Source organism: Sceloporus occidentalis, unplaced genomic scaffold, assembly GCF_023333645.1.
Source record: "Sceloporus occidentalis isolate IW3139 unplaced genomic scaffold, rSceOcc1.0.p SCAF_1, whole genome shotgun sequence".
NCBI lineage: Eukaryota > Metazoa > Chordata > Lepidosauria > Squamata > Phrynosomatidae > Sceloporus > Sceloporus occidentalis.
In genome coordinates this window covers 134,522,683-134,535,447 of record NW_028316981.1, presented here as the reverse complement: position 1 = coordinate 134,535,447, position 12,765 = coordinate 134,522,683, and the positions used below count along the sequence as shown (strand labels likewise).

At 43.4% G+C, this 12,765-nt stretch overlaps 1 protein-coding gene across 4 annotated transcripts in view; it reads right to left on the bottom strand.

Moving 5' to 3' along the window:
• The window catches only part of SPATA20 (spermatogenesis associated 20), a 65,071-nt gene that overhangs the window by 15,982 nt on the left and 36,324 nt on the right, over positions 1–12,765 (bottom strand). For all 4 annotated transcript variants that reach the window (XM_089537142.1, XM_089537135.1, XM_089537149.1 and 1 more), the window contains 3 exons: positions 10,510–10,718; positions 7,164–7,363; positions 6,419–6,499 (listed from right to left, as the gene is read on the bottom strand). In XM_089537142.1, the coding sequence (XP_089393268.1) occupies positions 6,419–6,499; positions 7,164–7,363; positions 10,510–10,718 (490 nt within the window). The remainder of the gene's footprint in view (positions 1–6,418; positions 6,500–7,163; positions 7,364–10,509; positions 10,719–12,765) is intronic.

Below are 12,765 nucleotides of genomic sequence, written 5' to 3'. Positions count from 1 at the left end.
AGAGAACAGGAAAAATGGTTTCTGGTTCCAGTGCCCTCATTTGTCATTCTCAAGCACAAATCCCCCATGTCATAAATAGATAACCTAATATGATCAAAGAATATCTAAGCAGGCAGGACCACATGGGTTCCCTTGTGGGGGTCCATGGCCCTTTGACTATTCTGCCATTCGTTGACATTCTCCAAGTGGATCCCAGAATACAAGGTGACCAGATGTCCTCCTTTTCCAGGGCAGTTCCTACATTTCAACCTTCTATCCAGGGGGAATCCCCAAATGTCCTCCATTTTGAGCATGACTAAGAAACATGAATTTGTATTTATATGAGTGTTTTTAGCTCTTATTTTGTAATGTTCTACATTTTTCTTGAATGTCCCATATTTTGTGGTCCCTTGTCCATCTTTGTGGTTACGGTCTCTAGTCACTCTGTCAGTAGAGAGCTTGGGAAATCACTATTTGAACTGCAATACCTAGAATCCAGGAGAATCCATGGCCACTGGCTGGGGAATTCTGGAAGGCATAATCCAAAAATAAATTTTTTTTCCTAGCTTTGGTCCGGATATACCCAATCAAAAACCTCCCCTCATGTTCTCCCAGTTTTGCTCAGTTTGACAGGCCCTCCCATAAGTAAGCTGACAATGAAAAGGAGACTGAGCACAGTCTAGCAAATGTGGCAACTGCTAAGGAGAGTTTCTGCCGTACTCTAAGCAGGAGCTGCTACCAGGGCCAGATTCCATCAGCCCCTTCTTCTCTGTCATTATGGCTGACCCCATGCTCTCTCCAGTCTACAAAACAATGGCTTGACCAGCAAAAACTGGGCACACTAAAGGCAACCTCAGCAGACCGCCACAAGTGGAACAACAGGGGATGACATGAGATAATCTGCCCAAATGCTGCTCACCACCACAGGGAAGAATCAGAATCCAAGGGCTCTAAACTAAAGGGACAGCTGAGCTCCTGAGGCTGATATAAACATTAAAAATGAAGAAGAAGACTTCCCCTAACAGTAGAAAGACTACCAGCAGTTCACAGAATTGAGTACAGGCCTTCCTACAGAAGTCACCAGAATGCCCTGGGGAGGATACATACACACAGGAATTCAAAATATGATGATTCAGGAGAGAGCAATTCTATGTGCTTAAGTGAGCCATAATGAAAGCATGATGTATCAGTGGAATCAATGATTTACAAATTGATACTAGTCTACCTGCTTTCTGCTTACCTGCATCAGCAGAGCCAAATACAGCTTCCCAAACAGCTCCATGAGCAGTCAGATTTCTAAAACGTATAAGCTCCACACTGAAATTCTCACTTATACTGCCAGGCACAAAATATGTTTTGGCAGTATGGTTTCTTGACCCAAAATTAATATTTTTTCAGTCACTTCATTACCATTCAATCCCAGCCATCTATAACCTACTGCAATATGAAGAGATGCCTATTAGTCTGCAAAGACAAATCACCATTATGGGTCTATCCTTGAGAATGAAAGTCATAGAGCTTCAGAACTTGAAGAACCTGTAGAGACTCACCTTGAGGCATTTCAAGCCCAAACTTTCATCCATTCTCCAGATCTAAATAAACTCTGCAGACTACATTTTCCAAGTTATTATCCTGGCCATTAATTTTGCTAAGAATCCAGAGCATTTCCACATGTTTTTTGTGTCTCTTGCATGAATCCAGATGCAAGAGCAATCCAAGGTCAATGGCTGGGTAAGGGACATGCTAGTGTAAGTAGTGCTTTCTGCTAAGGCGGGAGTATCATAGAATCATAGAGTTGGAAGAGACCACAAGGGCCATCCAGTTCAACCCCTGCCATGCAGGAACTCTCAATCAAAGCATCCCCGACAGATGGCCATCCAGCCTCTGCTTAAAGACCTCCAAGGAGGGAGACTCCACCACTCTCCGAGGGAGTGTGTTCAACTGTCGAACAGCCCTTACTGTCAGGAAGATCCTCCTAAGGTTGAGGTGGAATCTCTTTTCCTGTAGCTTGTTCCGGGTCCATTGTTCCGGGTCTTGCTCTCTGGAGCAGCAGAAAACAATCTTGTTCCCTCCTCAGTATGATATCCCTTCAAATATTTAAACAGGGCTATCATATCACCTCTTAACCTTCTCTTCTCTAGACTAAATATCCCCAGCTCCCTAAGTCGTTCCTCATAGGACATGGTTTCCAGACCCTTCATCATTTTAATCACCCTCCTTTGGACACACTCCAGCTTCTCAATGTCCTTTTTGAATTGTGGTGCCCAGAACTGGACACAATATTCCAGGTGGGGCCTGACCAAAGCAGAATACAGTGGCACTATTACTTCTCTTGATCTAGACACTATACTTTTATTGATGCAGCCTAAAATTGCATTGCTCTTTTTAGCTGCCGCATCACACTGTTGACTCATGTTCAACTTGTGGTCTACTTGGACTCCTGGATCCCTTTCACATGTAGTCTCGTTCAGCCAGGTGTCGCCATCCTATATCTGTGCATTTCATTTTTCCGCCCTAAGTGCAGTACCTTACATTTCTCCCTGTTGAATTTCATTTTGTTAGCTCTGGCCCAGCTTTCTAGTCTATTCAGGTCATTTTGAATTTTGATCCTGCCCTCTGGGGGGGGGTATTAGCTATTCCTCCTAATTTGGTGTCATCTGCAAATTTGATAAGAATGCCCTCAATTTTGTCATCCTCCAAGTCATTGATAAAGATGTTGAATAGCACTGGGGCCAGGACAGAGCCCTGTGGGACCCCACTGGTTACTTCTCTCCAGGATGAAGAGGAGCCATCGTTGAGCACCCTTTGGGTTCAGCTGGAAAACAATTACAAATCCATGTAACAGTTGCCTTGTCTAGCCCACATTTTACAAGCTTGTTTGCAAGAATGTCATGGGAAACCTTATCAAAGGCCTTACTGAAATCAAGATATACTATATCCACAGCATTCCCTTCATCTACCAAGCTGGTAATTTTATCAAAGAAAGAGATAAGATTTGTCTGGCATGACTTGTTTCTCTGAAACCCATGTTGACTCTTTGTGATTATGGAATTGCCTTCTAAATGTTCACACACTCTCTGTTTAATGATCTGCTCCAGAATCTTTCCTGGTATTGATGTCAGACTAACTGGACGATAATTGTTGGGATCCTCTTTTTTACCCTTTTTCAAGATGGGGATAACCTTTGCCCTCCTCCAGTCTGCTAGGATTTCTCCTGTTCTCCAGGAGGTTTCAAAGATTATTGCCAATGGCTTCGATATTCCATTTGCCAGTTCTTTTAATATTCTTGGATGTAGTTCATCTGGTCTTGGAGACTTATATTTGTTTAGATTAACAAGGTATTCCTGTACTATCTCTTTGCTTATTCTGTGCTGAAATTCCCCTATTCTGTCCTCTGCTCCATTATCCTCAGGTTGAGCACCCTTTTCCTTTTCTGAGAACACAGAGGCGAAGAGGGTATTGAGTAACTCTGCCTTTTCTCTGTCTTCTGTTAGCATTTTGCTATCTTCTCCACACAACGGCCCTACCATTTCCTTCTTTCTTCCTTTTGCTGCGGACATATCCAAAAAAGCCCTTTTTATTGTTCTTAACCTCTCTAGCAAGTCTGAGTTTATTCTGCACTTTAGCTTTTCTGACGTTATCCTACACAGGCTAGCTATTTGTTTGAATTCCCCTTTGGTGATTTCCCCATTTTTCCATTTCTTATACATGTTCCATTTAAAACTTAGCTCAGTTGAAAGTTCCTTAGTCATCCATCCTCCCATTTTTCTTCCTCACTGGAACTGTTTGAACTTGTGCCTTCAGTATCTCCCTTTTGAGTAACTCCCATCCTTCCCGAACTCCCTTCTCTTTTAGTATTCCTGACCATGGGATCACCCCCAGTATTTCTCTAAGTTTACTGAAATCAGCTCTCCTAAAGTCTAGAATGTGTGTCTGACTATGCCCAGCTTCTCCTTTCCAGTGTATAACAAACTCCAGGAGAACATGGTCACTTCCACCTAATGATCCCACCACTTGCACCCCACTTGCACTCACATTTGGGGAAGATGAGTATTGGGAGACTCATCTTAAAACAGACATTCTCTAGAGTGAGAAAGGATGGAACATATTCTTTCCTGCAAAGAGAAGCAAAGGGCAATGCTCCTGAGACTGTGGTTGCTATAAAGTGCAGCACCATCACACAAGGGACTGCAGCCTTTACCTCAGAGAGTGAAGAGGGTTTCAAGCTGGAAGAGATTACCTAGGAAGTGAAAATCTTCCTCAAATGTGAGGAGTGCAACAAAATCAGGGGGAAATCAAAGGCTGGGAGGAACACAGCTGTCCTAGGCACTACACCCCTATGCCCTATCCAAAATCAGGTAAAAATCAATATATTGTGCACCCTTCCTCATCCCTGCAACCACTTTCCCAGAGTTCTGAAGCTGTTGTAGCATTTGCTCATTTCCTCCAGCATCCTGCCAGAAACAGCCACAGCACATGCCATGCACATTTCGACTTGGCTAACAAATCAAATTTCTCCAGTCCAGTGCTCCCCTCTGCCTTCACAATCTCAATTCCTTTCCCATCATTGCCACCAGAAACTCAACTCTGGTGGAAGAAATATATTGTATATACTCATGTATAAGTCGACCTCATGTATAAGTCGAGGGCAGTTTTTGAGGCCAAAATCATGGATTTTGATATGACCTGTGGATAAGTTGAGGGCATGTTACAAAAGATCTAAAGGGGGAAACAAAGCACCACTTCCCCCTCTACATCTCCTTCTTTGAACCTCTCTCAAGGGTCACAGTATCAGCATGGGGAAACAAGTCTGGGTGCATACATACACATACACACACACATCTCTTTGCATCAGCATTTCCAGTCTCATGGCTTGCAAAAAAAGGGGCACCAACCTTGCTTTCTCCCTGCCTTTAACCCCAGCATTGCCACTCATGGCTTGCAAAAAAAAGGACACCAACCTTGCTTTCTCCCTGCCTTTAACCCCAGCATTTCCACTCATGGCTTGCAAAAAAAGGGGGGCGCCAGCCTTGCTTTCTCCCTGCCTTTAACCCCAGCATTGCCACTCATGGCTTGCAAAAAAAGGACACCAGCCTTGCTTTCTCCCTGCCTTTAACCCCAGCATTTCCACTCATGGCTTGCAAAAAAAAAGGACACCAACCTTGCTTTCTCCCTGCCTTTAGCCCCAACATTTCCAGGCGCATGGCTTTCAAAACGGGGTCCAACCCTGGGCATGCTCCCTCTCTCTGCATCCCTTCCCTCACCAGCTGCTTGTTAGCTCCAGCTGTGAGGGAAGGCTGAAGGATCTCACACACACACACACTCGCGGAGAGAGGAGAGAGACTGCCGGCCGGGACTCAAACAAGGAGCTGTTTACCTGGCTACAGAGGAAGGTGGGCACTTTTTTTATGAACTTTATCAACAGTAGTAACCTATTGCCCCGTACATAAGTCAATCCTTGATTTTGGAGTCCATTTTGGGGCATAAATTTCTCGACTTACAGTTGAGTATATACGGTAGTTATTTCATAACTAACCTAGCCATACCCTTGCTTGAGAGTAAGCCTCACTTAATACAGCAGAGCTTATTTCAAATAATGGAGAGCCACAAGCTGCCCAGGTTGGCAGCTTATGGTCTTGGAATTTGCCCTGCACAATTCTGGTGAAGATTTTGCAGCAGCATAGAAGAGAGATTGGGTTTTAACAAAAAGAGTAGAAGAATGTCACTCTAAGCAGGTCACTTTGGTAAAGCAATCAGCAACTTGCAAATACTTAGGAGGGCCATGGTCAGAAAGCCTTCCAATCTCATATACAGGTCTGCAGAGGCATAGGCTGGCACACTGGCAAAGAAACTACAATTAATGGGAGTGCATTGGTTAACCGTTTCGCTTCTAGTTTTCAACCTAGGCAACTGGACCTCTGTATCACTGTCCAACCACAATCTCCTATGTCTTTGGTAACCCATCAATATAAAGAAAGCTGTCAAAAAGCCCAAAACTAGTCAAGGAAGCAGACATAGCATATCCTAAAAATGCTAAGATGGAATCAGACATACGCCTACAAGCCTGTCCTGTTTGTCTCTGGGGTCTCCACCTCACCTTCAGCTCTTTTATTAACCTGCATCTCTAAATTTCATTGGTCGTACCACTTCCATAAGAACTATCCCTTTTCAAAATGAACTTTAAACAAAAGACCAACATCTTGAGCATGGCTGGCATCCTCTTGGATCCCTCCACTTCTCAACATCTTTCATTTACACAACAGACTTGACTGAGCTACAGTTCTCTCCTATTTCCTGCTCATTAAACAACCTGGTCCTTCTGGGACTTCTTTTTTGCTGCCCTTGACTTTCCGAAAGTCACCTACTCACCAATCTCCAACCAAGGCCCAGAATGCCAACTGAATGAGGGAGAAGGCAGATGCTTGTGTGCAGTTCTTACCCTGTGCGGAGTATATGTAGAATAATAACAGTGTAGCAGCTCTCTGGTGTCTTCTCCTGTTGGGTCACCACAGATAACAACCTGCCCAGGAATAAAACAGAATTAAGGATGTGCTTTGAATGTTCCCTAAAGTGGAAAAAAAGCAGCCAGAAAAGCCCTCAGTGGAGACAGATCAGCAAAACACAACTACATCTTGAGTTCATAAGGAGAGGAAAAGCACTCTGTCTTCATTCCCTGATGTAGACTGTCTCACTGTGCTCGCTACAAAGTAGTGATCCTGAATGCCCAGGAGCATGTGGGAACACATCAACACTGAGACATGAATTATCTCATTCACAGTGACCTCTACTCTTGAGGTGCTGGGCTTCTGACTGAAGCCCTGAGAATTCAACAGGAATCCAGGCAACTTTTGCAGCTCCTCAGGGCTGCTATCATGTACACTGGAGGAGGGGTTGATCTTGCTCTTCTTCCAAGGAAAAATCCAGCTTCTGAACTTTAAGTGGGGCTGCATCCTGACAGCAGTCAATGGACAGATTTCCTTTCCACTCTCCTCACTCAGTCCATTCAGAAAGAAACATTCTAGGCTGCAAGATCAAGTCTGACCAAAGAAATGGCTTAACAAATTTCTGGCCAAACCATTCTGCAGGTGGAAGCACATATCATTTCATAGACTGTGCTAACAGATCAGTTTCTCAAAGTGCCCCATGTTAAAGAGTATTAAACTTATTCCAGCCCACAACAATACCTGTTTGAGGGTCTGGTGAAAAGCAGCTGTGGCTCGAGCCATCTCAGGGAGGACCACAGGAATCTTCACTAGCCTCTCTGAGAATGCAGCCAGAATCTGCCCAGCTTTCTTCACCCATTCTTTGTGGCCAGTGTAGCTGGCTGCCCGGAGCAAGTTACTGACAGCAATAGAGTTGGGGCTAGGCTCTGCACCATCTTGATCTAAAATTAAGGAAAACAAGTCAGCTACCTAAGGAAGCTTAGCTTTCCCTTGGCAAAATTCCCACACTGTAAGGTACAAGGTAAGATGGGTCATGCTGGACAGGCCTATGTGATTCAGCAATATGTTCACACAGTAGCCAGCCAAATGTTTCTGGGAAAGCCACAAGTAGGGTAAGTGCAATAGCACCTTCCTACTCATGTTCTATAGTAAATGGTACTCACAGGTATTGTCGCCCCAGTACTGCAGGTGGCATATAGCAACCTTAACCACTGAGAGCCTTATTTTCCATGAATTTGTCTGATCTCCATTTAAAGCTGTCTTAGCTAGAAACCATCATTATATCTTATGATAACATAACCCATTGTTTACTAAGGATTACCCTGTGGCTATTGATGGCCAATGGATTTTTAGCTTAAGGCTTTGAGCCTTGCAAGTAATGCACATCCCACCAAATCCCCATCATACCTAAATACTAAGGCTATGCTTCCAAGGTACTTTGGTATAAGTCCAAATATTACTTTTTAAAGAATAATTTCTTCTGCAACTCATTTGGACATGCACACCCACCCATCCTGCAATTTGGTACCAGTCTCAGGGGGAAAATGTTTAGTTGCTCAGTACTTGGAGATAGGAGAAAAAACTTTTGGATTGATAATGGCAAAACAGCTGAAACATTCCAAATGCAATTAAGGAGTCAGACAACAAAAAGGGGGGGGGGGGAATGATATTCTTCCCACTTATTACTTTTGTGAGGTGGCATCTCTTTACAAAAGAAAAAAGAACCAAGTTACAGCCACTGACATTACTTGTCAAACATTATTACCAAGCTCTAGTCTCACTGAATTCAGTGAAGCTTACTCATGAGTAGAACTTGAAATCTGAATTCTATTGCCTCATGTGTCCCTCTTCACTGCCATAATCAGTGGCTCCCTGGTTACCTGTTCAGTCTTTATGTAACCTGCAAGAAACTAATTCAGTCGCTAGATGGGCTCTGATTCTCACCACCATGTATACATATATACTATGCATATCAGATCATTTCACTCAGTGCTAAACACTGACAATCTGTAAATTGTGAATATGCTAATGTAACATAAAAGTGCCATGGTGCAACAAATGTATAAGTAAGAACAATTGTGCTGAACTATCAGCATTGTCTGCTGCTTCTGTATGTGTGTCAGGTTTACTTCAAGCCAAAAGAGATGTTCTCCTGGTTCATATCCATTGGGCCAAACCATACTCCAAGTCTGATATGCCCATGATTCTCTTTGAAGGGGGTAGCCAAGCTTAGCATGATGTGGGGCTATAGAGACACCTCCTTCAGGAAGGGTACCAGGATGACTCTGACTTATGACAATCCCATCCTAGGGTTTTCTGGGCATCATTTGTTCAGAACAGGGTTGTCATTATCTTTCTCTAAAGCTGAGAGAGGGTGACCTTAGGCAATCTCAATACCCCCGGAGCCATTTGAATCCTGCTCTCCCAGAGTCCTAGGTCAAGAATCAAACCATTACACCATGCTGGTTCTGATTACCAAAGTGCTGACTGGGGGTTGGGGGGAACAATAAAGTCTTCAACACCCATCAGTAGGCATGTCAAACAAGGAGAAAAATTCATTCTGTCCTTTTTTTCCACACACAGAATAGATTCACACAAGAACTTTTCAGACATTTTTTTTAATTTAGCTGGTCACCACATTTCATGTTATTGTTCTCTTGTCAGTGATTAAATAAAACCTATTCAATTCTCCCATCAAAGAGCAAGACTGGCAAACTAGGACTGGCTCATAACCTGTCCCATAAAATGCTCTTTTAAAAAGAGGAGCAAGCATACACAAATCTGCCAAATTGAAACAGAAAGCACAAACTGATGGAGGAAATAATTAAATTATTTTTCATTACACTAATCAATCAATTGATAACTTTGCTGGAGGCTCCTCCCACCATGAAAAATCAGAGAAAAGAGCACATGCCAAACACATTTATTACAACAGGGATGACCGGGTTTAACAACTGTGCAGTTGCAGAAAAATGAGGTAGCCAATGCAGAATTTTTAAAACCACCCCACTTCAGTCCCTGTGGATGTAGAACAGGGGTAGGCAACCTGCGGCCCGCGGGCCGGATGCGGCCCGGCGAGGCCTTGGGACTGGCCCCAGCCCGGTCCTGCCACCGATTGCCGCCGGGGCCTTTGGCATCTCGCGCAAGGGGCATGGTGGGGCAATTGTCTATAGAACCCTCAGAAACATGCATTTATCTTAACATTTTTTAAAAAATCAGCAAATTTTTCGCGTGTCCTCCATTTTTTATTTAAAAAGTGTCATCCATTTGAACATTTTGTCCTACATTTGTCCCAGTTTATTTATTTATTTAATTTTAAAAAATTTATTTATTTATTGGCTTCGGCCCCCCAGTTGTCTGAGGGACAGCAACCCGGCCCCCGGCTCAAAAGGGTTGCCTACCCCTGATGTAGAATATCAGCTAGCAATAGTTGCCAAGTCCTTCTGTCTAAAAGGAAATGGTAGACTATTAGCTATTTGTAAATCTCAAGAGATATTTTTTTCCTAGACAAGCAGAGTGCTTCTGAGACAAACTCCCTGAGTTCTCCTTGGAATGACTTGCCAAATGGATGGCTGTTTCCCCTCAAAACTGGACTCTGCCCATGAATTTCCTGAGCCCATTCAAGGATTTGGGGATTCTGGGAAAACAATGAACCATCTCTCTGTGCTGTCAGCAGCCCAGCTCTCAAGATACCCTCTCCTTACAAAGCTTCATAGGCAACGAGATAGCAAAGGCAGCAGAGGGGAGGGGAAGAAGGAGGTGTCTCCTTGAGAGGGCTCTCAAAAAGTTGCCTCCTTTGAGCTGAGCTCTTAAGAAATCCAAAAGTTTATGTTCAGACTAGGTCTGGAGGAATGCCCACAGCTTCCTTATGCAGAATTCATGGATCCTTTCAAGTCTCACATGTAAAGAACACCATGACTGCAATTCCACTTTCCTTGCTATCATAATTATTTTGTGCAGAATTCTGCTGTATACCAAAAGCAGAAATAACCACTGCACCAAAACAGTTTTCTTTGTTTTGTTTGCTAAGATTGTCTCATTCATCCAGGATGGGATGCAGGCACTACTGTCTCTGGGGGACACATACCATCTTTCATACGAAGGAGCAATGAAGGGTCGGCAGCTTCTGTGGAGAAATAGGCAAACCCCTTTGGGTCCCAGAAGAGCTCATCTTGCTTGTGCTGCAGCTGCACAGCCCACTCCAACCAACTCGAGTTCAGCGAGGCCTCATAAAGGTCAAAGAGGGCTTGGATTACAAAGACATAGTCCTCCAGGAAGCCGTGGAGCGGAACAGAACTGCAGAGAGCCACAAAGATGAAGAAAACATCATCACAAAATATGTTTGTGACCAGTTGCCTCTGCCTTTGATTAATATTATCTGTATCACAAATAACTGGCATATCATCACATGCTATGTTCACTTATTCCAAGAGAGGACCTTCAGTATTGACTATATAAACGTAAAGCCCAACAACACAGAAGGAGATATCTTTTGATAATGAATCAAAGCATCCATTTCCTTGGCCCTCTGGGTAACTTTTTTGACTCAGTCTGTTTCCCTCAACACATTCCTTCTTCCTTTTGACAATGGGCTTGTAGCTGGGAATTGGAACACAATGGGCTTGTAGCTGTGAATTTACCATCATCAGCACCAGACACCACTACTGAACATGTAGCAGTTTGGTGTTAAAATTACTGCTGAACAGTAATAGCAGTATTTTGCTTGCTTGAAAACTATAACAGGAAAGCAACCTATGATATTTTATAATGGATAGTTAATGGGAGAGTTTATTGTTTCCACCAGGAGGATGCTTGGGAGGAAAGCATGGGTAATTCTGGAATACATCACAGAGGCATCTGCCTTCCCAGGGAGACAATGAGGAGGCACCCCCCTTTGCCAAGGCAGAGGTTTCCATATTATCTCAGGGCAAGCAACTTACCTCTCAGGGCAAGCAACTTACCAACAGAACTTCAACACTTCCCCCCCCCCCTCCTGTGACCATACAGACAGGAGTGAAACAATTTGCCAGGGAGCAAGCTAGCACTGCTAGCATTGAAAATGCACATGTAAATATAGTTTGAACATAGTCACCATTCCACACCTGCCCCCTCTTATACACTACTTTACCTCCTCTTTCTTGTCATTTCTGCCCCCATCTCAGTTTGCCAGCTACTTAAGCAAAGTTCAGCCTGACATGCAAGAGGAAGGTATAGAGCGGAGCGGCTGTCAGAATTAAGTAGCCAGGCAAATTGTCCTCTTTGTCTGATTGCCTTAATCTCTATTGACACAGGCTTAATTTGTGTTTGCTCAAGAGCAGAGCAGACTTTGGAAGCAGTAAGTAAGAGAAGGGTTAGTCCCAGCTTCTGAAGCTTCTGTTGTCAGAAGCTTGACATCAGTTTATTATATATGCAAAGCCAGCCAATGTCAGGTGAGCACCTGTTAAGCTCCAGCAGAAAGCCAAGAGGAACAGCAAGCCTCTCCCTCAAGCAAATGGCTGCACATCTCAGCGATAGGAAAGCACCTGCACACACCTTTTGTATGCATGCCCACATTGCCAATTCAAACTGCTGTGTGTGTTATGTGTGTGTGTCTTCTAACTCCATTCAGTATAAACCTGTCATTAATTACACATACACACGTTCCACATTGAATTCACACATCTGTATGTAATTGCTTCTGTCACATACAAGTTGGTTCCGTGTAATGGTTTTTCAGCCTAAAAGTCACTGCACCTGCAACATAGCCTCAACCATGAACTTACAAGGAGACCTAAAGGAATACATTTAAGTTTCAGTTTGCTGACTAATATGGAGCTGATTGTGCTGGCCTACTTTGAGGTCCTTATAAAGGAACATCAGGTTATGCACTTGCAACACTTTGAACAATTAAGCAGGAATACTATCTAGTTAAAATGGTTTATTTATGTATTTATTATTCTTAATAAGAGTATTGTTATTAATAAACATAAATATATACTTTTTTACAGGCTGCTCAGTCACTCAGAGGGGTAGGTGTATAAGCTAGTGCAGAAACACAAGTTCTACAAACTACCACGAAAGTCACAGGTTCCTCTGCTTAAATGGCAATGCCACATCATTCCACCAGTGGGAATTTTCTCACTATAACAGTGGAATGTAAAACCTGTTCCTTGAGATTAAAAGGACACAGCCATGGATCTTGAACCATCTGACAAAAAAATCATCAGACTACCAGCATCAATTTCATATTCAGATCTAGGCAACACCCACATAACTTGCAGACTGAGTTGTAAACATCCTTTCTTTATCAGGATGGGGATATGGCAAATGTGGGGAGAAAGAGAAAGAGCCCAATGAGAGAAAC